The sequence below is a fragment of the Lygodium microphyllum genome, chromosome 7, assembly GCF_053477565.2.
Source record: "Lygodium microphyllum isolate KBCC chromosome 7, Lygodium_microphyllum_v1.1.10, whole genome shotgun sequence".
Taxonomy (NCBI): Eukaryota; Viridiplantae; Streptophyta; class Polypodiopsida; order Schizaeales; family Lygodiaceae; genus Lygodium; species Lygodium microphyllum.
The window spans coordinates 57,052,915-57,079,986 of NC_141141.1; the positions used below are offsets into that span (position 1 = coordinate 57,052,915).

Sequence of the window (27,072 nt, forward strand, 5' to 3'; positions counted from 1 at the left end):
GGTTGGACACTTGTCTTGTGCTACTCCACTTTCCCCTTTTGTACTAGCTCTTCCCTCTCCTATAAATAAGAGCTCGTTTTTCTTCATTCAGCATCATTTTTCTTTGCTGTAAACTCATGTACAGCACCCACAGATAGCCAGAAACTGGCCCCATCCATCCCCATCATCATCCCCCACTTCTCCATTATCAAATTCCTCCATATTCCCTCTTCTACCACTGCTGTTTTACAGGACAGCAAGCTTGTAAATTCATTACAGCACCTCCTTCTCGAGCTCTTTCTTCCATTTTAGCAACAAGAAGCAAGCCCTATCCATGTACTGCTGATCAACGATGGAGAAAGGCTGATTTCCCCTCTTTCTTCTCTTATACTGTAAATAAATCAGTTCTTATCATTGCATAATAGATAATGCATGTGTGTTTGTACATCTTTGCATGATCTTGTGAGAGTGAGAATTACTTCTCCTCACTCTCAAGTTGATTGAAACTGAGCTCTTCCCTAAGGGACTTGGGTTGAGCAGAAATACATTCCTTCGGGGGGAGGGGGGGTTGCCCATCTTCAACCCTCAATCTTGTCTCCATTACTTTTACATTTTCATGGCTGTAATTTTGTGAGTAATTTTCGTTTTTAGCTTTAAGTGTTCATTCTCTTTTATATTAAATCTCGAAAACAAGCGAATATCATAATTGTTAAGCATACTACGTTGTTCGGGGCGTTTACAATAGCAGAGGAGGTTGCAAAGGTCCTAGCTAAGTCAAGCAAAATCTGCCAAGAGGCAGCCATACAGACCAGGCAGCAGTGTTGGGAGGAGGAGAGAGCACTCCGGCGGGACCTTGCAGCCACGCAGAGATTATTGTAGGAGGCACTAGGGGATCCCAACCTTCATGCACAAGAGGTGCGTGCGTGAGCGCCCATTGCTGGCCTAGAATACAAGCTCACGGAGTTTTCATTCCGAAACCTCAGCAGCCTTCTGGGTGTGGAAGGGGGACACGATGTGTAAGGAGTTCTTCCAGGTGCACTAGCCCCGCACCGCAGGGGAGCAGATACGCAGCCTTCGGGATCAGTATGGGAGGACCCGTTCTAGCCCATAGGAGGTGATGGAGATTGCCACCGACTACTACATTCGCCTTTTACAGCAGGAGACAATTTCAGCTAGAGAGCAGAGATGTAGACAACAGGTATGGAATCACATCTTATACCTCGTCACAGAGGAGATGGGACACTCCCTCCTAGCCCCCTTCACAAAGAAGGAATTAGAGGAGGCTTTCCATACACAGGATGGGCAGAAATGCCCGGGGGAGGATGGCCTCTCTAAGGCCTTCTTCACTACCTACTGGGAAGTGGTGAAGGACCCCCTACTGAGGGCCTTCCAAGAGATTTTCACTTCAGGACAGATGCTTGGGAGTCTCTCGGCAGGCCTCATCAGTCTTCTCCTCAAAGGGGGAGACCGGTTGGAGCTCTCCCAGTGGAGGCCGATCACCTTATTGCCAGTGGTCTATTAAGGCACTGGCAAAGATGATTGGTAGGCGACTACGCCCCGTGCTTCCAGATATCATCCATGACACACAAACAGGCTTTGTCTAGGATAGGAGCATCCTTGACAATGTATTTATCTTCTTTGAGGCGACAGAGTGGGCTCAGCACAGTGGGCAGAGACTGGCCGTACTACTCTTGGATTTTGAGAAAGCTTATGACAGGGTGGACTGGGATTTCCTAGAGGGCACCATGGTGAGGTTGGGATTCCCCCAGGCTTGGATTTGTGGGTATCCACCTTGTACAGATCGGCCACTGGCACGGTGCTCATAGGCGGAAGGCGAGGGGAGAAGTTTCGGCTGGAGAGATCGGTTCGACAGGGCTGCCCCCCGGCCCCATACCTGTTTCTACTCTTCGGAGTGGTCTATTAAGGCACTGGCAAAGATGATTGGTAGGCGACTACGCCCCGTGCTTCCAGATATCATCCATGACACACAAACAGGCTTTGTCTAGGATAGGAGCATCCTTGACAATGTATTTATCTTCTTTGAGGCGACAGAGTGGGCTCAGCACAGTGGGCAGAGACTGGCCGTACTACTCTTGGATTTTGAGAAAGCTTATGACAGGGTGGACTGGGATTTCCTAGAGGGCACCATGGTGAGGTTGGGATTCCCCCAGGCTTGGATTTGTGGGTATCCACCTTGTACAGATCGGCCACTGGCACGGTGCTCATAGGCGGAAGGCGAGGGGAGAAGTTTCGGCTGGAGAGATCGGTTCGACAGGGCTGCCCTCCGGCCCCATACCTGTTTCTACTCTTCGCAGAGCTGACGTCTCACTTCATCAAGTCACGTGTGAGTGGATTACGTGGCCTCCGACTTTCAGTGAGAGAGGAGATTGAGTTGCTAGACTCAGAGTACGCAGATGATATAGCCCCTTTACATAGAGGACGATGAGTTGATGCTGGGGAGAGTGAGGCTAGCTCTTGATGTGTTCTGCTCTACAGCGGGAGCGAAAATCAATTGGCGAAAGTCCGTTGGTTTCCTCACAGACCCGGACTCTAGCACGGAGTGGAGCGTCCACCTGGGATTCAGATGGGTGAGCAGAGGGCAAACCATCCGGTACCTAGGGTTCTAGGTGGGACTCGATATCACTCCTGCCTAGCAGTTTCTTCCTGTACTGGATTCTATTCGGAGGAAACTGACCTACTGGAGCACGCTTCGCCTCTCACTAGCCGGACGAGCCCTGGTGGTTAACCAGGTCCTCCTAGCAACGGCCTGGTACATTGCTTTATGTTGGTGCTTTTCCTCGTCGTGCGTAGTGCAACTTCGCCGCCGAGTGTGGAACTTCCTTTGGTTAGGGTCTAATGGCTCCAGGGATTTCACGGCCAAGGTGTCGTGGGCGACCATCATACGACATAGGTTGGAGGGAGGGCTTGGGATTATCGACCCTAAGTATCAGAGTGTGGCCCTCTTGGGCAAGCTAGTTGTCCGTGGTCTCACACCAGGCGGGCAGACCTGGAAGGTTCTAATGCAGGAGGGCCTTTAGGACTGTAGACCAAGGCTTGGCAGGGAGTGGAGGCTATCCCTGAGATGGATCTTCACGTTTGCCCAGATCATTCCCTCTCCCCCCCCCCCAAATTATCTTTTCTTCGCAGCTTGCTCCGCGTGTGGCAGGGCCTCCGAAAGGCCCTAATCCGGAGGCCCCTAGGCTGCCAAGAGGAAATGGACCGTCAGCCAATGATCTGGAACCCCTAGGTCAAAGATTGGGAAGGGGTACAGATAGGTGAACGCCTCCACATCTAATGGGCTGGGTGGAAGGCCGGCCTGGCCTATACCATCAGGACATGGTGGGAGGTGTACAGGATGGCAGACGAGGTGTTGCAGTGAGTATCAGGCTGCCAGAGAGGAGTGGAGATGAGGAGAACAAGGGAGATAGACATAGTAATACCTTCGGAGTGGCTTGCTCCCCCGATACGTGAGCCGATAGAGCCCGGGGAGGTATGGGCAGCTAGGTTTTCGCCAATAGGCATCTCTCTTCAGGTGGCAGGTAGAGTGGGTGGCGCCCCGCAAGGGACTTTCTTCATCGTTCAGGAGGGGGGACGTCTGGTCCTTGACAGAGGGAAGCAGGATGAGGGGATTGCCGCCCTTTCGTGGAGGAGGATTCGGGTGGTGGGCCTTCAGGGGAAGACATGGCGACTAGGCCACTATGTTTCTTGGAAGGAGCTCAGGGAGTGGCGCCTTTGGATCTGGGAGGGCAGACCACTTGATGAGCTGGAGTGGAATCGAGGAGAGTGGCTATGGCCGGCCTTTGCGGTCGCCAAGAAGCCACCTAGGTTTCTAGAGTACACTGCCAGGATAGGCAAACATGTACTGATGCAGGAGAAGATGGACTGGGCGCCATCACATAGCAGACACTAGGCGGAGCACAGCATCACGGAGCCCTTTCGACAGACCTTCTGGAGTTGCCTATGGGATAGTTGGAGGCCAAGGAGGGTGTTGTACTTCTTATGGCTGGTGGCACATGGAGGCTTGGCGGTGGGAAGTTGGCTTGCCCAGATGTAGGAGGGAGATTGTAAGCGCTGCGCACAACAGCCTCTGGAAACCCCAAAGCACTACCTTTGGTCATGTGAGGAGGCACAGCTTGTGTGGAGAGGAGCATGCCGCATCCTTCGCCGTATAGCACCCAGCCTTGGATATATCTCATGGGGAGCTTTTTGTTGGTAGGTAGTCAGCTAGGGCTGTCACCTTTTGTATTGAGGCCGGGATGTAGGACACGATATTCATTATCGAGGAAGGGTCGTGCGCAGTGGTCGGTTTGGAGGCTCTACCCATCTGCCAGGTACTGGAGCCCACAGTAGACCGCTCGGAGATATGAAAGATCATAGGTAGTTTTACTGGATGGCATATCTGAAAGGCGCGGTGTCAGGAGGCCTTCGACGGTGAGAGACTTTCAGCACATGCGACCTTAGCAGAGCTTTGGACCTCCATTATCCACTCCTTCTGCGGCCGATGGGACCAGGTGCAAGGTGAGTCCAGGGCAAGTCAAGAGCTCCGAGGTCACTTCATGCGCACTTGGGGTGGCTAGGGTCTATTCTTCGTGATGCAGGCAGGCAGTCCCAGTTGGCGATATATACCACCCCCCCCAAATGGCTTCTCGCCCCCATCCCCCCCAGACCACCTTGAGAGGCTTGTATATATGATGTATTAGTGACTTTGCATCAGCTCCAGCTAGTCTGTTGAGCATGAGCACTCTGTTGTAATCAGTTTTTTTGAGTAATATAGTCAGCCACATTTTACTTGCAAAAAATGAATGGGTTGGCATCTGAATTCCCTAACAATTACACAAATTGCAGGTGCTGAATTCAGTGTACAATGCTTTCACCAATTGGCATGGGCCCCAAGGTGGTTGTCAAGCTCTAATTTCTATGAAAATTTAGGGTTTATAGTAGAGATCTCTCTGCTATCCACCAAATTTGACTGAAATTTGATCCAAAAGGTTGAGAAATACTCAGATTGATTGAGCATAAGTTGGAGAAAGTGAGAAAATGCTAGAAGAGAGAGAGAATTCTTCGCGAGAAAGGCCTGAAATCTGATTGCTACCTACACTCGGCAGCATTTAATGTTGTCACCAGCTGCAAGGAGGGACCAAACTGCTATTGCTAGCTCCAAGCTGCTGTCGCCAGCTCCTGTGAAGGCCAAAATTGCTGTCGCCTGCTCCAATTGGGTATTCTTCTATCCCTAGCTGCCTCAAAAGGTCCTCCAACATATCAGATCAACAGCCTCTCCTTCCTCTCTCTTGCAGGTTGAATCCACCGAATGCCTCTCTCTAGCCTCCAAAGACGTTTTTCAATCTTACATGGGTATTTTGGCCCATTGGCAGTTTTCTAAACCCATTTTTCAATATTATCCAATCATTTAATTAATTTTCAGATTTTATTAATTTTGAAAATTAAATTAGCCCTTTTGACCCTATCCAACGATAAATATGTCCATCCATAATTTAATTGGCTAGGCCATTTGAAACTTGAAGTGGTCCCTAACCTTTGTCGACCCTTAGATTGACATTAATTAATTAATTAATGCTAGTCAATGCCCTTTGAGCTTTCGAATCAAAATCTTTATAAGGAATCAGCTCCTCATCATTGTACACAAATTGCTTTATATACTTGCAAAAGTTGTAGTCTTTTTGCTTAGCAAGTGTCCATTTGAGAAGATATTGAGCATTTGCATTCTTTGCTATTGTCTCTTAGCATAAACAATGCATGTAGTGACCACATTTTGAAAAGTATAAGGGATCCATCAAACACTGTTTTTGTTGGACCATAATAGCACAAAAAATAAAGAAACATAGTTTTGCTTATTGGTATCAAATGTACATATGTTTCTTGACGCTGGAAAATTGTCAAAGTGGTCTTCAGTTGGTTTTTCTTTTGGCACAATTATGCAGGCGTGATTCTCGAAAGGTTTTGTATTTTCAGCATGGAGTTTTGGATAGCTCTTTGGGGTAAGTACTCAAATTTTTAGTTCCCTTGGTATTTGTTATTGGAATCATGGGATTCAAGTTTTTGGTTATGTATTTTCCTCATATTTACACATACTCTTTATGTTATTATAGATGGGTATCAAATGGAGTTGTTGGGTCACAAGCCTTTGCAGCTTATGATCAAGGTATGTTCTATGTACATTCTTACAACTTTGTGTTCATATTTAGAATTCTCAATCTTCTTGTGAGAGACCTTTATGGTATCTACTTGGTTGCAATGACAGGTTATGATGTCTTTCTTGGCAACTTTCGAGGTCTTGCTTCTAGGGAACATGTAGACAAAAATATCTCTGCTCAAAGGTTGGTAACTTGGTGGATGTGTTTGTGTGCATCCACAGAGAGAGAGAGAGAGAGAGAGAGAGAGAGAGAGGATGCTGTCATTCCAGCCCAGTCTAGGGTTTATTCTTTCCAGAATATTCGTCAATGCCACTGAGTGCCTCTTGATTTGGTTGACCTTGCGTTTTCTGATAGAGACAGTTCCCAGCCTGCACACATCATTTCCAGCTACTGCCTACGACCCCCCAACTGCATGCGTTTGCTGCATCCAGCTCATCAGACACCTGTGTTTGCAGCATCCAGCACTCACCAGCTTCTCCAGGGGCAGCATACTGCTACATTTTCAGTTTCTAGCTGATGCTTGTACCTTCTTGACACTTCTCAGCCTGCTGCCCACTCTTCCGAGGCGTCTCTGATGTATTCAGCCTGATCTAGGCTCTACAGATGTGCCTTTGCAGCTGCTGATCACATCTAGAGGCTGCCTGCTCCATTTTGGGATCTATACAAAGTATGACACACTTTCCAACTCATATTTTTTGCCTTGGTCCTTCAGTGACATGGGAGTTTGAGGTCTTGTATTCACTCTGCATGTTGTGTTTATTGTATTGAGCATTGTATCTATTCATACTTCATTCATCTTCTGCGTTTATTGTCTTTGAGTTACTCTAACCCTTTTGTGTTCTATTATCAGATTGTGCTTTGTTGTATGATTGAGTTTTTATTTTGTATTTAAGTAATTCTTTACACTACATGCAATGAAACTCCTGCTTGTATTTTCATCTCTTCCCCAGTTGCCAGACATATTTGGGACTTCATTTCCTGAGTATGGACATCATTGACATGTCTGAGAACATTCATCCAATCTCGGGTTTTCAGCAAGATGCCATCCATTGCCATGTTACAGTCCCATCATCCTTGTCTCTTTTAATTCATGTGATGGACCGGTCTTTGGCACATCTAGTGGGCTTGCATGCCTTTATCTTTGATTCAGCCTTTGGCATCTGTGGTCATCTAGGTCTTGTGCGAGGATTGCCTTTATAGCAGATTACTTCCATTGTTTCGGTTGGCTTGGAGAGGTGGTTGCTTCATGCATGGATATTGTTTGCTCCACCCCTTTTCTACCCAGTTCATGATCCCCCTTTCTTTTGTTCTTGTAGCATTGTGTTTTCATGGCCCTTTGGCTTCATGAGTGTTTGTTGTGTGTCTTTGATCGTGCTTGGTTGGCTAGAAGGCCCGATGTAAATACTTCAATATCTTAATTTAAACTTTTGTATGGTATACATATATTTATTTATTTTAAATGAAATGAAATGATTTGTTAACGTCTAGAAGAGGCCAAAATGACCTATGAGACCATACGTTACAACCATCTATACAATGATTCAAGTGTTTGGATTTAAACAATACAATAAAAGGAAATATAAATTTAAATGTTGATAACAAAAAAAACTAGTTGTTAGTATGAGGGTACACATTATCTTAAAAAATCACTCATCGGTCAATGGAGCATAGTCTTAATCTTTGCAAATATTTGCTCAAGAATATCCCATGTGCCTTCAAGGTCTTACAAGACCAAATATGCAGTATTATTGCTTTTTTGATTGATAGAACAATTAAAGACAATACCTATGCATCTTTGGAGTCCCATTTTCTTTGTTAGTTTGTAGGAGGAATGGGGGTAGTAGCACGGACAGCTTTTTGCCCTCTAGCTCCTCTTTGAGGCATTGAAGGAGCAAACCCTCTTGGTCTAGCCAAATAGTCACAAAATCCCTACAAAATCCCAAAGACCTTTAGTAATCAACATATTGCGCACCATGAAACTCTACAAGGAGTTATTGATGCCATCCAGATTGTCCTCTTGAGTAAGAATACCCAAATTGTTGCTTGATTATTGTGACCTTGTTGTGCCATTTCTGCAATAGAATTCATGAAATTTGCAACCAAACACTTCCAAGTTAAAGTGTAAAATGTACTTTCACAAGTATTGAAATCCCAACACGGGATAGATAATGCAATCATAAAATTGTCCCAAAGAAAAATCTTCCTTAAATGTCTTGTAAAGGGGACCAAATCTGCATAGACAAGCATTACATTGATGTACCTTGAAATAAATTGAAGTTCAATAATTTAATTCTGTAAATCCCTAAACTATGCAAATGTCTGTGCGCAGATTGTATCAATCAGGAAATAAATGTTGTACTTGCACTTGTTTTCTACCTCGTGATGCGTGAAATACAAAAGTCTTCAATTTTCTGAAAGAAATTTTGAAAAATTGAAGAAATTTGATACTTATAGCCTTATAATTTGATGAAATGTCACATCAAGATGTGAGTTGACTGGAATTAGCAACTTCATTGTATCTCTGTATGTGCTCTAGACCCAAAAATCACAAAAGTACCAAAGTTCTGGTGAAAATGTTGAAGAAATTGCTCAATCTCGGCATAGCACGGATTGATAAGTTCAGAACGCAGTTAGGGTTAGGTTTAGGGTGACTCAGAGACAATAAACACAATGAATAATAAAGTGAATAAATGATGAATATACATAGCTCATGCAACAAACAGACTATGTAGTGAATATTGAATCTCTAGGATCAAGGCAAAGGTTATGAGCAGTTGAGTGTGTCGTACTCTGAATGGATTCCAAATCGCAGCAAAGGCAGCTTTCGAGTGTCGAATACTAGCAAATGCAATCAAGGAAGGCTGGATCTGATATAGATGACAGTGCAGCAGAGAGAGTAAAAACGCAGGTACCTAAGGAGAGAAAAACTAGGCAACAACTGTTAGATGCAAACACAAATGTCAGAGGTGAGAGAATGTCAGGCAACAACCAGAAATTGCAAATGCAGTATTTAGAGGATCGAGAAAATCCAAGGTGATTGTAGATAACAAGTGGCGATAGTATACAACAGTCAACTTTGAGCAGTAGTAGGCGATGGTCTCAGAACTGTGTGCAAAAGGTTGAAATTAGGTGTTGGATGATAGCAGGTGGCTAGTGGAAGTTTTGACCGTGATGTTTTTTGCAAATGGATTTCGAACAATAGAGTTATGGTTCCCGAAATTTGCAAAAACGAGATTGAGGGAGAGTGGTGGGATGTGTGCATATTTATAGAAAGTTTGGGGTATCCAAATTAGGGTTAGGTATGTAGGACATAGTAACTCTCTAGGATTGCATTTCTTTTTGAAATGAAAAGTTTTCTTCATTAAGTAAGTATGTTGGTTGTTTAAGTCAGACTATTGCATTTTTAGCTCAACACTCCCTTTCAAGCCCAAAATAGAGCCATGAGAAATAAGCTCTTGATATATAGATTCTATTACCTCAAGGCTTTCCATCCCAAAAGCAGCTAGGGCATTGGGCAAAGGATGTACATCAGCTGCCCAGTGATCTACCAAGACTACAGAGGCAATGGTTATCTTACCGAGGAAGCCCAAGTGATCACCTTAGAGAGCCCAGGACATTAGACCAAGAATGCACGTCGGCTGCCCAGGGGTCTACAAAGTCCTACAAAGGTGGATGGAATCAGCAATGGGATTTTTGTTTTGTTTTTTGTTTTTGTTTTTGGTTTTTTTGTTTTTTAGGGCTTTTGGTATGATCGCTTTCAAAAGATTTAGCTTTAAGTGAGGATTTTGAATTAGTTTTCGTCCTATTGAGTCACTATGCATCGAAGTACAAGAAAATAAGGATGGAGTTTCTCACTATCTTCATACAACAAGCAAAACAATCCCACACACTACCAGGATAAGTGTCTAGGAATACCTAAGTGTGTGTGCCAATCATATGGAGATTATGTGGAGAGAGAGGCAGAACAGAGAAGCAAGTAAGACAAGCAAAGCCAGCATACAAGCATAGGAAAAATAGTGCCTTCGGAGATTGCCATGGTGAATGCCACGATGATGGTGGATCCAGAGTCGACCACTCCAAGGGTGACCTAAAAGGGATAAATGTGCATAGACGCATGTTTACATGAATAGAATGCCAATGTATAGAATAATGCAAAGGAGAATATGTAAATATTCATGCTCATGCAGAATGCGATGCAATTATGACTTGTATAGTGTCCTCGCAGGGGGATTATTCACTTGCCCAAGTGCCCTTTTACAATCATGTTAGCCAGACAATGCGGATTGGGTTTTCGTGTAGTGGCCAAAGCTTGGAAGTGATGGAACTCTGAATCATTGACAGTCGGCTTGGTAAGGAAATGGGTCATGTTGTAAAGGCCATTAGGTCAATGGGAAAACTGATGCGACTTTGTGTCTGAATCATGACCGAGGAGTTATTTTCTATGTGGATGGTCCTGACTGCAAGGGCTCGGGAAATAAAAGTGTTTGCTCTAGGAGTCATGTGATGGACAGCTGCATTGTCCACAAGCCAAATAGGTATTGACGAGCTCGACTGTGATGAGTGGGCCTTTGTAGGCACCTCATCAAGAGGCAACTCGTAGATGTGAACGAGACTCGCATCCGATGCCTCTAAGGAGACAATGTGGGCCTTTGTAGACCAATCAGACAAACTGTTTGGAGTTGAGTAGTTCATTGACTATGATGATGGATTGGTGGTAGTGTGGATCTGGCCTTGCTATTGCCCCTGTTGAGGGTTGCCACCACCTTGCTTCCCTTGTTGGGGGTTACTCAATTGGCATGCAGGGGGTCTAATTATTGGATTTGGGCTATGTACCTCTTGCCTTAGATCAACACTTATTATCATAATGGCTAGCCTTTTGACAATGTTGACAATACCTATTCTTTTTAGGTAGATTCTATCATCTTGGTTTTAAGTGTTGATTGATTGTTGCCTTGCCTTGTTGATTTGTGTGTACCTAAAAAATTAAAACTTTTGATTTTGATTTGAGTTTTGTGTGTCCTTGCCTTGTTGCCCTCTTTGAGAAGATGTAACAAGGGCTCCCTCTATTGAGGACGTGTTATGAAATTGATCGAACAACCATGTATAACGCAATAGCTAACGCTCAAAACTCATAAAATGTGAGCATCTAAGGCTGTGAAATCACCTGTTACACAAAATGGAAATATTTTCAAGGCAGCTTGTTAAGAAACAGGGTAACTTGATCGTCAGAGGACTTAGGAGTCTCAGTGGTTGAGAACTTGGTGAGAGACGTAGATACTCAGCCAACTTGACTTTCAAGTCATCCTTGTCTATGATTTTGAAATTTTGGAGCTCATGATTCAATTTGATGTGACGGGTCCTATCTTGAGCCGCATAGCGGTTAGTTAAGTGTGCCTAGTGCTCGGATGCTAAGTCGAAATGCTGAAGCTGAGAGTGAAACTCAGGCAACAAGTCTTGCATAAGCTTGACAATAGTGAGGCATTACGAGCCTTCCATGAGCGGGCGACCTCGTGTGGAACAAGGGTGGGATTAGGTTGGGGTTCCAACCTGTACACTAAATCCCATAGGTTCTTAAAGTCTAAGTGTAACCGGCCTTCCTTTCGTGGATGGGTGGTAATTCCTTGATTACAACTTAGTTACAACAATAACATTTATTACAAAATTGAGAAATGCAAAATAACTTACAATCTGGGACAATGGACAGCTTGTTGGCTCCAAAACTGGCGCCCCTTTCGGTATTTCTTTAACCTAATAAAAGAAAAAGTTTATGTACAATGGGATTCTCCCAATCCCTTTTGGTATTCCAACTCCCCTTGCTGTCCAAAATGACCAACAAGTCTTTAATTTGATATGTCCCTTGATTCAAGCAGTCAATTGCCCTCACCCGCTTTGATGGAGATGGAAAATGCCCCAAATTCATTGATTTGCTGGTCCCTCCACTTGAATTTGACTGAAAACAGCTTCAAGCTTGTTGAATCCAAGTCTTGGAGCTTCGAATTTATGGCACACTTCTTGAGGTTGTTGATAAACTCTAATTTCTGTTGCAAATTGTGGTTTATAGCAGAGAAATCTGAAATTTCTCAGCCTCTGGTGATCTCAATGCTATAATCTTTGGAGCAAGGCTATAGAAAAGGCGGGAGACGAGAGAGAATGCTGAGGAGAGAGAAAATTTCGACTTTCTTTGCGAAGAATTGAAGAAAATCGGTCAGTTACTACTGTTGCCCTATCTCAACAACTTGTAGATGCAAAGAACTGAAGAAAATTAGTCATTTACTACTGCTGCCCTGTCTTAACAGCCCGTAGATTCTATCACCTACTATTGATTGGTCTTCTCCTGCCCTTGGCTGTCTTAGAAGATCCTCCAATGGCTGTAGATCAGACCAGGAACATCTCCTCCCTCTCTCTTGTAGGCTGAATACACTAAAATGCCTTTCTCTAGCCTCTAGAGACGTTTTTCAGTCTCACACGGGCATTTTTCTAAGTGCCAACCTTTCCAAATAGTTTTTCAAGCATTATCCATAATTAAATATTAATTTTTAGTCTTTAAATACTTAAAATTAATCTAACAATTATTTCGGTTCCTAGAAAAATAATATGACTGACCAATAATTAAATTGGCTTAGGCTATTTCCGTTCCCGAGTGTCTTTGCATCATCTTTGACCATTAGATTGGTGCTAGGTACCATTAAACGCTATTTCTCTAGTGTCACCAACTAACACTTATAGCTAAATGAATGACCTTGGCTAACAACTGGTACCAGATACCACCAAGTATCTGTGTGCCATAACTTATAGCAACTTTTACCTTTGACATCCTGTGATTTCCTTGGGTCTTGAGCTTGTAAATTTACTCCCTAGTTACATCTCATATGTGCGACATTTACTTAACCATGTGTTTAAAAATTAATCAACATGTTAAGTGAGGTTTCAAAAATACATGTTCGCATGACACTAAGACATACCTCATCAAATTTAACCAAGTGGTGTAGTTTGACCTGTTGAAACGAGTCTTGTCATTAAATGCATGAGAAACTAGAACCATGAGGTGTTTGTGAAGATGGATAAATGGGATAAGATGGAGGATACGATGGTGGTGGTGGATAAGGAGGAGGGGATAATGATGGAAAGGTAGAAATAGGCTGTTGATGTTCAATAAGTGCCGATTGCTGTGGAGATACCGAAACGGATGTAGGTCCATATGATACCATAGGTGTAGATGAAGGCACTGGGATATGATAGCCTTGTCTAAATGTTGAATAGGGCACTACAGAATGATCGGATGGTCCACTAGGTAATGCCATAGAGGCAAGCTGTGGTACCAAACAATCCACACTGAATGCCGTGGAGGGGGAAAAAACTTAAATGTATGTGTGTGTGGGAGGTCAAGCCTCCATCACAGGTACACCACTTGGAAATGGGTATGTAGAGGTCCTAAAGGCTGTGCCTAAATGTGCAGAAACCCCCGGCATGGTGTGTAGTGGATAAAGTGGATACAGTGGTACACTTAATGGAGGCTGAAAGAAATGTGTAGCGGTCCTAAAGGCTGTGCCTAAATGTGCAGAAACCCCCGGCGTGGTGTGTAGTGGATAAAGTGGTACACTTAATGGAGGCTGAAAGAAATGTGTAGCGAAAGATGAGGGAGGGATGGGTAGGAGCCCAAATGGATTTGTGATAGATGTTGTTGTGGGAAACATCGTAGGTTTCTTTTGTCCATTAAATGCACTAGAACAAGATGCACCTACTCCATATTGACCATGAGAAATATGTGTCTTCCTCATTACTCACAAACCAAAGCTTGTTTTGAAGAGTTCCTTCTTGATGAGCATCTCCTGATCCAATAGAAAATACAGAATCAGTTGGCATAGAATCTGAAATAGTAAGGTTTGTACTTGGCATTGAGAAAAGTAGTACTGTGAAAGTGATGTGTAATCCGAGCCAGGTTTCACTTGCGGATGGCTAGCAATCTATAGTGGAGATTCCAAAGGTCCTATAAGTTCATTAGTTCTGTGCACTGAATCTAAAGGAGAAAACTAATGTATAAGGATAAGATCATACTCAATGGCCAAAATTTGATATGGTTTGTGAACTCCATGGTAGTCCGATTATTCTCCGCCCATGTTAGATCGGGCAATAGCAAGCTAGGATGCCCACTCTTGATCGTTGCTATCCATGTTTGGCTGTGGAGATCGGAGTGGTGTTGTGAATGTGTTTGACGTTATTAGACCCTTTTGTTGTTTTTGCTTTCGTGAATAGTCTTTTGGATTAAAGGCCAATGTTTCTCAGAGAGTACCTAGCTCTGATACCATGTGAAAAAAATGCTCTAAACACAAAAAGCATGAAACCAATCGTATGACAAAGCACAGACTAATAAACTCAAAATACAGTTAGGGTTAGGGTTAGGGTAACTCAGAGACAATGAAAACAATGAATAATAAAGTGAATAAATGATGAATATACAGTTGATGTAGCAAACACACTAAGTAGTGAATATTGGACCTCAAACTCTCGTATCTTTGGGATCAAGGCAAAGGTTATGAGTTGTAGAGTGTGTTATACTTTGAACGGATCCCGAATCGTAGCAAAGGTAGCCTCTGAGTGTCAAACACCAACAAACATGGCCAAGGAAGTCAGGATGTAATGCAGACGACAGTGCAACACACACACAGAGAGAGAGAGAGAGAGAGAGAGAGAGAGAGAGAGAGAGAGAGAGAGAGAGAGAAACTAAAAACACAGGTACCCGAGGAGAGAGAAAAGCTGAGCGATAGTTGCTATGCAAATGCAAATGTCAGAGGTGAGATAATGTCAAGTAATAGCCAGAAATTGCATACATAGCATTCAAAGGAGAGAGAAAATCTTGGCGATTGTAGACAATAGGTGGCTACAGCTCTCACGAGTAGGCGATAACTCCTAGTGGTAGGTGACAGCTCCCCAGGCCTAGCAACAATAGCAACCACGTGTAGAAGGTTGGAATCAGGTGCCGGATGATAGTAGGTGGTGGATGGAAGCTCTGACCGTGATGTCCTCTGCGAACGGGGTGGGAGCAATAGAGTTATGACTCTTGAAACCTGCAAAAACGAGATTGAGGGAGAGTGGTGGGCTACATGCATATTTATGGAAAGTCTAGGGCACTCAAACTAGGGTTTTACATGTGGGACACGATAACTATGTAGGATCGCATTTCTTTTTGAAATGGAAGGTTTTCTTCATTAATTAAGCATGTTTTGGGGTTGTTTAAGTCAGGTTAATGCATTTTTAGCTCAACACAGACTTGAGTAGAGGGTGGTAGTGGCTAAAGTAGGCATTGTTGCAGTAGATGGCAAGGTAGATAGGAGAGAGCGGTAGTGCAAAATCTGGTAGTGTAGGCATGCATAGGGGAGTTGGTGTTGCAAGATCTGCAAGCAGCTTAGGCAGAGTAGGGGTGATGTTGGGTGGCTATGCATAGCTAGTGGTAGGAATATGAAGGGCACACTAGGGTGGTGTCAGATTGGCTGAGGCGCAGGGTTTCACAACTGATGGCGTGAATTGATTGGTGACGTTGTAGCAACAGCTGCTCCTCACGAATAGAAAACCGGTGGTAGCTCTTAGCTCCTTAGTGTATGGAACCAATGGTGGCGATGTAACCTTGCTTTGATACCCAAATGTGAAAAATTGACTGGCTATGGAGAGGAGAGAAATGAGAGAGTAAATGATGTGTGAGCTGAAGAGAGTGTATTAGCTCAAGTAAGAATGACAAATGGAAGTACCTGATGAAAGTACAACCAAGGTCTAAGGCTGACCTAACCAACCTTCCACCACACGCTAACTAGAGTTGAATTAACTTAGCTCTAGGGCCTAGTGTCGCCACATTTAAGTCCTAAGATACACCACAATTTGACACTTTAATAAGTGTGCACAGACATTGGGTGTTGCCCAGAATTGGCAAATTTTAACAATTAATGTTTGGGACAATTATATGTTCCATGGGAGTTGGCACATTAAATGTTAATGGACACTAGCTAGTTCTTGGGTAGGTACAAGGGAATATTTAATTAATTAAAAAAGTAAAATTAAAAGTTAAAAATTAATTAGTTAATTTTGGGAATTACATTTATAAGGCCGCCAAGTGAAAAACTTTATCATGCAAGGCTGAGAGAGGGTTATTGGGGATGGTTAATGTTGATTCCAATCATTCTAAACTTTGGAGAGAGAGAGAGAGAGAGAGAGAGAGAGAGAGAGAGCTTATTGGGGCTCTTCCTACTGGGGTTCCTACTGGGGATGTGCTGTGTGCTCGCAAGATCTTTGCTGGTCGATGTGTATTCTGTACTACATGTGATGAGACAGTGCTTCATCTCTTTGTCTCTTGCCCTGTTGCGAGACAAATTTGGAGTTTTGTTTCCCATGTGTGGTCCTCGGTGACTTAGCACAGGATATCAACTCCTTCATGGATTATGGGAAAGATGACCTCTATGTCCTCTTTGTATTCAGATTATTCCTGCCTTTTCCATTTTCTTTAGATGGACAGCCTTATGGCATATTTGGCGTACTTGGAATACTTTCATTTTTTTTTCAGTATCGGGCATCCATGGTCATGTGGCCCGTGTTCGTGGTTTAGTGTTGTGTCAGATCTCCTCTGTGGTGTTAGCTGATTTGGTTCTTCCTGACATTGCTGCTTCCTAGCTGGATATTGTTCGCTCCACACCAGCTGTGCTTTCGACATTTCTGTGTTAGAGTCTTGGTAGACTTTCATTTATGTCTGTTTTTTTCTATGTGACCTGATGGTCTGATGTAAATATTTACCACTTAATTCAATTATCTTCATGAGAGAGAGAGAGAGAGAGAGAGAGAGAGAGAGAGAGAGAGAGAGAGAGAGAGCTGCTGCAGCATTTTTCAGCCATTGATGATCAGCTCCAGCCATTAGAGACTGCCAGAAAGTTGCTGTCAGCTGATTAGGAGACTACAAAAGGCAGGCGATAGCCCTAGAAGATGACTATAGGCAGGTGATTGCAGACTTGGGGCCCACAAGGGGAAGATAACTGCATTTGGGGGCTTTTGTTGATGCTGGGCTGCAGCCAATCATCCATTTCTAGCAGGGAAGCAATAGATTTGAGCCAATTTTGGTGATAGAAACCTCTTAGCTTCCTCTCTCATGCATGATAACCCCTCTAACAATTCTCACCCATTTCCAGCTTCAGGTGAAGAGAAACTGAAGAAATTGCTGCTGAAACCCTACTTTACTAAAGAAACTAGGGTTTCTTAGCTACCTTGGGATCCATGCCCAATTTTTGAGGACTCTGCACTCTATGTAGCAATTGAAGAGAGAGAATTTGCAACTGATTCGAGGGGTGAGTTGGAACCAGTCTTCCTTCCATGGATGGGTGATAAATCCCTAATTACAACTTGATTACAGCAGCAAACAATAAATGCAAATCTGTAAATACAAATTTACCTACTGATCTTGGACAATGCACACCCGATTGGCCCCAAAATTGGCGTCCCTTTCGGTATTTCTTTAGCTTTATTAAAGAAAAAGTTGATTTGCAATGGGATTCTCCCGATCCCTTTCGCAATCCAAACTCCCCTTACTATCCAAAGTGACCAATAAGTCTTCAATCTGTTTTGGCCCTTGATTCGGGCACTCAATTGGCCTTCACCCACTTCATAGATGATGGAAATGCCCCAAATTCATCGTTTGGCTAGTCCTCCATCTGAATTTAGCTGGAATTCACCTTCAGCCTTGCAAAATCCAAGACTTGGAGCTTCCAATTTTTGGCAGGCTTCTTGAGGCTGTTGCTAAACCTTAATTTTTGCTGTACATTAGGGTCTATAGCAAAGAAATTTGCAATTTCTCAGCCTCCAAGGGTCCAAATGCTGAGATATTCGGAGCAAGGCTGTGGAATGGTTGGGAGATGAGAGAGAAAGCTGTAAAGAGAAAATTTAGAGTTTTTTCGCGAAGAATGATTGAAAATCAGTCAAATAGAGTTGTTGCCCTGCCACAACGGCATCAAATGCTGTCACCTACAACTGAGACATCCAAATCAGCTATCAGCTTGTACCTGGATGTAATCGCCCAGCTGTGGAGGGTCCGAATCTGCAATCACCTCCTCAAAACTCACTCGTAGCCGGTTGCAATGGCTGAAAATAGGCTGGTCATGGTTACTCATAGCTCTCCCACATTTGCTACAGCAAGAATGATCTTATTTTTCCTCTTCTTTAGCCTTTTACCAGCGTGCATGGGCAAGTTTGCCAAGTGGCAGCCTTCCCAAATGGTTTTTCCAACATTATCCATCATTAAATATTAATTTTCAGCCTTTAATTACTAAAAATTAATCTAATAATTATTTCGGTGCCCAAAAAAATAATCTGACTGGCCAATAATTAAATTGGCTAGGCATCTTCCACTCTGGAGTCTCTCTGTGCCATCTTTGACCATTAGATCGACGTTAGGTACCATTAAGTGCCACATCTCTAGTGTCACCAACTGACACTTATGGTCAAATGAATGACCTAGGCCAACAATTGACACCAGAAACCACCAAGTACCTGTGCAACATAACTTATAGCAACTTTTGCCTTTGACATCCTGTGATTTTTTCGGGTCGTCTTGGGCTTGTAAATTTACTCTAACCCTAGTTACACCTCACATGTGCAACATTTACTTAATCATGTGATTAAAAATTAATCCACATGTTAAGTGAGGTTTCAAAAATACATGTCCTCATGACATGAGTCCATTCTACATTTATTGTGGGCCGCATGGAAGAGATTGAAGAGATTGAACTCCTCCTCCGGTTTTTAAAACAGGCCAAAACTCTAGAACCTTGTTTTTTGCTGTTCTATTTCCCATGTTTCTGAAACTTTCCGATACTATGTTCTCTAGAGGAGTTTGTTATTGTTGGTGAGAGCTACAAGGAGGTAGGGGTCCTTCCATTTTACAGTTAAGGAGGATGGCAGAGGCTAGAGGTTGACTTGTCATAGACGTTGGCTGCATGAGGCAAAGGATTAGGTTTAGTGATTGGAGGTGGTTGTGTTGACCCAACTGGTGGTTTATAGGAGGGGTGAAGGCTTACAAGGATGCTTGTAGGGACTTGAGTGGGATCAAAAGAGGGGTATAGAGAGACTCCTTTCATGACAGAGTATTGTGGTTGCATTAGATAGAGGATCAGGGTAGCAGCTCATAGTGTTCGGAAGTGGTATATTGATCCTCAGTCAACTTGTGGGTCATAAATGGGCTAGAGATTTTGGGTTTACCAGAGGAGAGCTCTATGAATACTTGAGTGGGATCTAAGAGAGCAGGTATGGAGAGACCGCTTTTAAGATAGAGCTGCAGACATCCACTTTTTCAGTACAGTACCAGGTTGGGAAGGTGGCACATGTGTGTGATCAAGACATTCCCATCATTCACTCCAAGACACGAGGTCTCTTAGCTATTTTTTACCTACTTTTGGGGGATACAGAAGGATGATTTTAGCCCCAGGAACATTTCGCTCTTTCTGTTGCTTATGGCACATAGGAGTTTGGTAATGGTGGATGGTTGGGAGTTGGTAGTGGCTCAATTATTTGTTTGAGATGTGGGGCAGCTGAAGAGACCTAGAGATGTTGCACTTGGCTTTCCCCAACCTCACGAGTTTGGGAGTCCTTAGATCGGTATTCCATGGCGAGGTGATGTGACCTAGGGAGTGGTGTGGGTTGCTGACAAAGGACCAACTTGTGAATATTGAGAGTAGTGTGGGTAGCATATCCTATCAGATATTTGACAAGTAGGAGAGCATTGTTCCCATTTTTGGCTTTTGTCAAAGAAGTGACTGTACTACCATAGGCCATCGTCAGAAATGGAGGATCATTGGTAATATCATTGCTTGGTACATATGGAAAAATTTAGTAGGGCTAAAGAGCAGCGTCACACTTCTACTTTTTTGGAAGCACTTTCTTGCATGCGGACTGAGGTAACTTATACACGCAGAGCTATATAGGAGAGACTATAGGGAGACTCTGATTGCAGGAGGCAAGTGTTGAAAGGTGGACAATTTCTGTTATCTTGACCCGAGATTAATCATTTGGAAAACAATGGTGTTCATTCTTTTAAAGGCCTAAGCTCACATCTCTCTCTTGATGTTTTCTAATTTAATGATAAGAGGCATTCTACCTTCCTTTTATACACATGAATACGAATGTAAGATACATGCACTTAGAGTAGGCTCAATATGATGCACAAAGGTTAGACGGAGGTTCTTGTGTGACCTCTCCTCTTGGAGAAGATTTTTGTGCAACTATCATGGGCTGCCCATGCAGGCCCCTGGGGAGGGGGAGAGGGGAGTCACTAATAAATATAGACATAGTAGTGAATTCAACATATGAAATTTTCGAAATCCCCCTTTTACACATTCTTTACATACAGATGGGTGCTGTACAAATGGAGTTTTCACAGATTGAATAGAGAAAAGGTGCATTTGATTTGTAGTGAGTTTAAAGAAAGTGAGGTTTTACAAATAGGCCTTGAGAACATGATATGCTGTTGACAAGGTGTTCACTGGCCTAGGCTCTTCTTGAGTGGGACCTTTTGAAGACTTGTGTGTGTGTGTGTGTGTGTGTGTATATTGATAGAATGACAAATGGTTGCATATCAAGACGTTGGAAATGCCACCCTCTTTTTTTTTGGGTGGGTCTTTGGTTTTTAGAACAATTGAGTAGGTCCATTAATAGTAGTTTTCTTCTCCATGACGTCCAAGATGCATTGGGTATCTGGCATCAGATTGCAAGTAGCCTGCTCTTGTTGTGTCCTTTCAGTTCATCTAGAACAACTACATTTTGGGTGTTGTGTGCAACTCATTGTCTGTGTAAAAAAACATGTTCATGTGAGCTGATTTTTTTCTGAATTACATGACCAGTACTAAGTAGTTTCCCATAACTGTTGTTCTGTTTCTACATGATGGTAGGGAATAAACCTGCTCTCAACATGTTCGTCTTCTATCATGCCTGATGTGAGCTTGGGATGTCTATTTTAATTCATCCTATTGACAGATTGTTGCAACGTTTTTGATATTTTTCCAAGGTACTGGAGTTATTCTATCAATGAGCATGGTACACAAGACATCCCAGCGATGATAAATAAACTTCATGATTTAAAAATGGAAGAGCTGAAGTCCTTGCAGATTATTTCTAGTGACATTTCCGGCTTGGGTCAGCCTTATACACTCTGCGGAGTTGCCCATAGCTTAGGTGGTGCTGGTATGCTTATCTATGTTGTAACACGGCGGCTAGAGGGGAAACCACATCGATTATCTCGCCTCATCTTGCTTTCACCAGCAGGTTTTCATGAGGCGGCTCCATTGTTTTGCAGTCTTGTGCAGTATGTTTTTCCTGCAATGGCGCCATTCCTTACTCCATTAATACCAGGCCTTTATATTCGTACAAAAGTTTTAAGGGCACTTTTCAACAAGTTAGCACGGGATTTCCAGAAATACCCTGCAGTTGGTGGTCTTGTGCAAACACTGTGCGGCTATCTTATTGGAGGAGACAGCTCAAATTGGATACAGGCCCTTGGCCAAACACATTTTAACATGTATGACATGCCTGGTGTAGCTTATCGAGTGGTTGTACATTTGGCTCAGATGAGGCGTTGTAATCGTTTTCAGATGTATGATTTTGGGTCTGCATGTGCAAATAAGGCTGTGTACGGCACTCCATATCCCTTGGATATTGGAGCCAACTATGATATGATTGATATTCCAGTTGATTTTGTTGGTGGCAAGAAGGATAAGCTCATTCCAAGGGATAATGTTAAGAAGCATTATCAATTGCTTAAAAAGAAGGGCGGCAGGACCTCTTACAGTGAGTTTGAATATGCACATTTGGATTTCACATTTGCACATCATGAGGAGCTGCTTGCTTATGTAATGTCCAGGTTGCTTCTGGTCACACCCCCAGAATCATCTGGCTTGGTCAGAACTGCAAGAAAATCAAAATCTGATATAATGAAGTCAGAGTCTATAAGAGATTTAAAGAGGACAAGAAGCAGGCGATCTAGCAGGGCCTCTGATCAAGAAAGTCCAACAGATGAAAATGGGGTTGGTATGCCTGACATTGCAGAATTGGCAGTATCGCCATTTGAAGATCATGAGAAGAGAGATGGTGTTAATGGAAATATTTCAACTTACATGAATGGTTCTGATTAATGCTTGAGGATACTGCCTATGCAACTTCTGCATTTGTCCAGATGGGAGTGCTGATATAGACAAGGCATTGCCGAGCTAGGAACAGGCTGCAGAAGATGATGCTGGTTGTTTATTCTGGAAGTGTGCTGTTTGTTTATTCTGAAAATGCTTGTTTCCAGTTTAGCATGTTTGTAAACAATTGTTTTGTGTTGCCCAAGTGTTTATGCTCTTGCAGACGACTGCAACTTGTACACCTCTCGTAAAACAAGCCTTACTGCTGGTGAAAAGCCCTTATTTGTATACTCAAATTTGTCATGAAATGTGGCTACACCCTTTTTAGTTGCAAATCAACTGGATGGATCCTCTCTTTTGACAATAAAAGCTTCAGATGTATAAGAATGCATAGACTTTGATGGCCCAAAGGAAGGTACTGTATGCAATAACAATCTCACCTTTGTGATGCCAAAACGTTAAAAACTTTTTATAACAGCAGCTTATTGTAGTGTTTGGCTACGGAATTTGTTTGAAAATTTATTAGGCATACTAATATCAAGTTGGGCAATGTTCATGCTACCTAGACACGTCTTGTATTCTGAAAGTGAATCATATAAGGTGAGGCACATTCTTTGTATCCATGGCAGTAGAGTCTAGCTGTACAACTTACAAGTTTAAGCAAAACGTGGATTTTCATTCATGTGATGAAAATTAAAAAGTTTAAAAACTATATTTACAAAGATTTTGGAAGTTACATGCTTTCAATTGCTCCACAATGATGCTGCTATTCTGACACTATAATGCTATACAAAAGTGTCAAGTAAAGGCAAGCTAATAGGCGTCTAACTAAAGTAGTAAACTACTAACAATGAATCAACAATCTAAACAAAATAGGAAACTAACAGCAGTAAAGACGAGGTATCAATAGGCCAAACAAGGTAGTAAAGTAACATTGGATCTAATATGTGCTAGTGTCGTATAAAGAAATGAAGCTGTAATGTGAAGGTAAGCTTGGATTTAAGGAACAAAATATCTAGGTCAATGCCAACACAAAGTATATGGTTGATTGGGTTATTGTCTATCTTGACGACCCTTGCAATGCCCTTTACTTTTTTATGCTCATTTGTAGGTTCAACCATTGACTGCTAAGATTCACAACTAGAAGTTGTTCTTACTATAAGACACATGCACATGCTTACCTAGTTGTCTTTACGTTAGATGCAATCTTGGAAAAATGAAGTGGAGAACTTTAGGGTCTCTATGGTTTTCCCATTGTGGAGATTTATTCAGCAAGGCTACCACCTAGCCTTGCTTCATTTTATTGTAGTAACCAATTCTTAGTGATTAGAGGACCTAAGCTACGAAATGACATCACTTCAGTTTCCCCTAACCAACTTCAGATGGGATCATAGCTGAAAAAAGAGATGGTGAGCATGAACTTTTCCTTCCTATAACAAAATGAGTTTGAATCAACCTTACACAAAACATGGATGGTGTGATGCTCCTAGTCAACCCTTCACATACTCATATGAGTAGTAAATTTACAACACAAAATGGCATAGCACTCAAACTAGATGTAGTAGAATGTTTAGTGCAAATGCTTTTGAAGTTTCAAGTTTTGGGTCCACAAGCCCTTTCATTTAGAATGTCGGATATGCCTAGCAATTGTTTCTGCAACATAAAGAACTACCTCTCTCTCTCTCTCTCTCTCTCTATAGTTGGAATGTAGGATATGTTTAGGGATTGAAAACTCCTAAAACTTCACAGTAACCACCCAATACTTGGAATGTGGGATATGTTTAGGGATTGAAAACTCTACCTCTGGTGTTTGATACTTGGAATGTGAGATATGCCTAGGGATTGTTTCTATAGCACAAAAAACTCCTACCTCTTGTATGTGCTTTGAGAGAGAAATGGAATATGGGTCACACACTGTGTGTGTGTGTGTGTGTGTGTGTGTGTGTGTGTGTGTGTGAGAGAGAGAGAGAGAGAGAGAGAGAGAGAGAGAGATAGAGAGAGAGAGAAACAAATTTCACACACACACACACACACTCTCTCTCTCTCTCTCTCTCTCTCTCTCTCTCTCTCTCTCTCTCAATGAACGCAACAATTGTTTGCCAACTAAAAATTGCTGCAAAGGGGGATGTGCAAGAGCATTGTTGGATTTTATTAGCAAATATTTCATTGACTTGATCTCAAACATGACTTTATCTCTTCCGCTACCATTTTGACATGATATTATCGCCCTAACCTGCAAAGGACCCTGCCATTGCTGTGTTTTCCACAGTATACACCCTGTCACTGGCCTCAGAGAGTCGTTTGCCAACTGTTGCAACTGACGTAGATCATGCCGCGGTAGCCAAAGGTGGTGTAATAGATCTAGAGGGGGTTGAGAAGGTGGTAGCATAGGGAAGAAAGCACGATCGAAGCAAGGCAGTAAGCAGAGGCATCCATTGTCGGGAAGGAGTGTTTCCAAGCAGTTGTATCCTTGTCTTTCAATGGGGCTAACCAGCATTATGCTGATTTTGACATTGCTAGCATTTCCTTTTACTTCGTGGGCAAACCTTTTGAATTAGGAGAGCTGGAGTTTGAGACGTGGTTCTTGGCCACATTTCCAGGGAAGGTGATGCATCAACAACTCCGCTTTGTTGGAAAGGTCCTCTTCATGGCCCTGCTCAAAGCTCAGTGGTGGGAAAGGAGCATGAGTGGGAACTTGGTCGCACTGTGGGTTACCAGGGGTACCTGGTGTTCTCTCTCCCATGGAGTTTCATCTTCCCGAATGCCTGCTATTTCTGCAAATAGTGCAGCCATTACACAAAAGATTGCCCCGCCAAGGTGGATGATTCAGCTAAGGTAGTGGGAGAGGTTACGAAGCCACAAACAGATCCAGAGCAGCTGGTGGAGAGCGGTGTGGCTAGCAGTAGCAAGGTGGATCCTCGAGTGGACATGTCTGGAAGCAAGGAGGAAGAGGCTGGAGGCGGTGGGGGACTGCGGACCTCCAAATACCAAATAGAGCAACAACCATCAAAGGAGAAGGCTAATGCAGTTAGCAAAGAGAGTATCGGACCCCAAATCAAAGACCAACAAGGCAGAAGGCAAGATGTCCGTTAAGCAGCTTGCACAAATTCCACTTGTGGACATGAACTATGCAACAATGAAGGGGCAGAGGAGCTATTTGATGAAAGCTTCTGTTGAGATGGAATATGCATCAAGGGAGCTCTGCATCATCTCATGGAATGTTAGGGGGCTCTGCCTAGAAAGGATAAAGGAGGTTATCCATTTGATCTTGAGGAGGTGAGAACTTGATGCTCTTGCAGTTAACGCGATCAAGTTGCAACAGGGGGAAAGCTATGGATTTTCTTAGTCTTTTGTAAGGTGGCTGGAATATGACTGTTGAGGTGGCTGATAGGTCATGAGGCAAGCTACATGGGTAGAGAAGAGAAAGAAAAGTGGTAAGAGTTGCAGGATGCACATCGGCTCGAAGAGATGGCAGAAGTGCGTCGAAATCTTCGTGCCTTTAGCTGTCAACAGGGGCAAGCATGGAGGGCTGCATGGTTGGACAGAATGTATGGGAATTATAATGCATGGAGGTCTTACTGGCCTGATGGCATCGGATCACTGTCCAGAGGATCCACCTTTCCGATTGAATGCGTTCTTTTTAGATGATTCCCAATCCTTGATGAAGATCAAGCACGCGTGGGTGGAGGCTAGAAGGCGACATAGTGACCCAGAGAAATTGGGTTGCCTATGACTCTCTTGTAACTCGAGAGGTGAAGGGACATGGCCGAAACAAGAGAACATCTCTTGAGGATCAGCAGGCAACTCGAGCTCACGCTACCAAAATTGAGCTAAGGGTGAAGTACAAGACGGATGGGGATGCTCCAACGTCTCTCTACTTCAAGGAGACTGAACATCAGCTGCATAGAAGATGAGCAAGTTAATAGGGTATCACTCAATGAAGACTTATGAATGTTTTCCATGAACACCTGTATGCCATTGTTGGTTCTTTGTTTCCCAACCAATAAACTATAATGAAATGTTATAGCATAAGATTTTGAGGGATATGGAAGACTTATTCCTAAATGAAACATCAAATTTGATTAGTAGAGCCTTCTCAAAGGATGAAGTGGCCTTTGCTTTGCATACAATGAAAGATGATACGTTTCCAAGGGCTGATGGTCTGTGTGTAGAATTCTACAAAGCTATTTGGGATGTTTGCAAGATGGGTTGCACTAGCTACGTCAACAATTGCTTTAAGGAAGGGATTATCGCATAGTAGCTCAATAGGGGCATTATCAAATTGATTCCCAAGTCAACAACATGCCTTAAGGTAAGGCAGTGGTGGTCCTTAACTATGCTAACAATTTCTTACAAAATTCTAGCCCAAGCTCTCACTTTATGAATTAAAACCTTGTTGCCAAAATGAAGATTCTACATCCTTGCCAATATGACTTTGTTTTTGAAAGGAAGATACAAGATGCGATCCTCAATCTCATGTTGCAATGGATTGGGTGTTGAGGAGTGGGCAAAACTACCATCTAGTCAATATGGAACTTGACAAGGCTTATGATATGATAAGCTAAGAATTTATCCTTAAGAGATTGCAGATCATGGGGTTTAGCCATGGTTTCACTAGCATGGTCAAGATATTGTTTCATAATGCATCTCCATTCTTGTGTATTAATTGCTCATTCTCTAAGTGCTTCACCCGAAAGACGTTAATTCAGTAGGGATGTTTGCTGGCTTCTCTTCTTTTTTCATAGTGTGAGTGATCCACTCTCGAGGAGGCTCAAGTGGTTGATCCAAAGGGGGTCTCT

The 27,072-nt window shown here is 43.0% G+C and overlaps 1 protein-coding gene across 1 annotated transcript in view; it reads left to right on the forward strand.

Annotated features, from left to right (window-relative positions):
- Window positions 1-22,815, forward strand: part of LOC148033475 (uncharacterized) — a 39,461-nt gene extending 16,646 nt beyond the window's left edge. Inside the window, exons 6-9 of the mRNA XM_087681407.1 lie at window positions 5,919-5,975; window positions 6,087-6,139; window positions 6,239-6,314; window positions 21,160-22,815. Coding sequence (XP_087537533.1) covers window positions 5,919-5,975; window positions 6,087-6,139; window positions 6,239-6,314; window positions 21,160-22,282 — 1,309 coding nt within the window. The 3' untranslated portion in view covers window positions 22,283-22,815. The remainder of the gene's footprint in view (window positions 1-5,918; window positions 5,976-6,086; window positions 6,140-6,238; window positions 6,315-21,159) is intronic.
- Window positions 22,816-27,072: the final 4,257 nt, after the last annotated feature.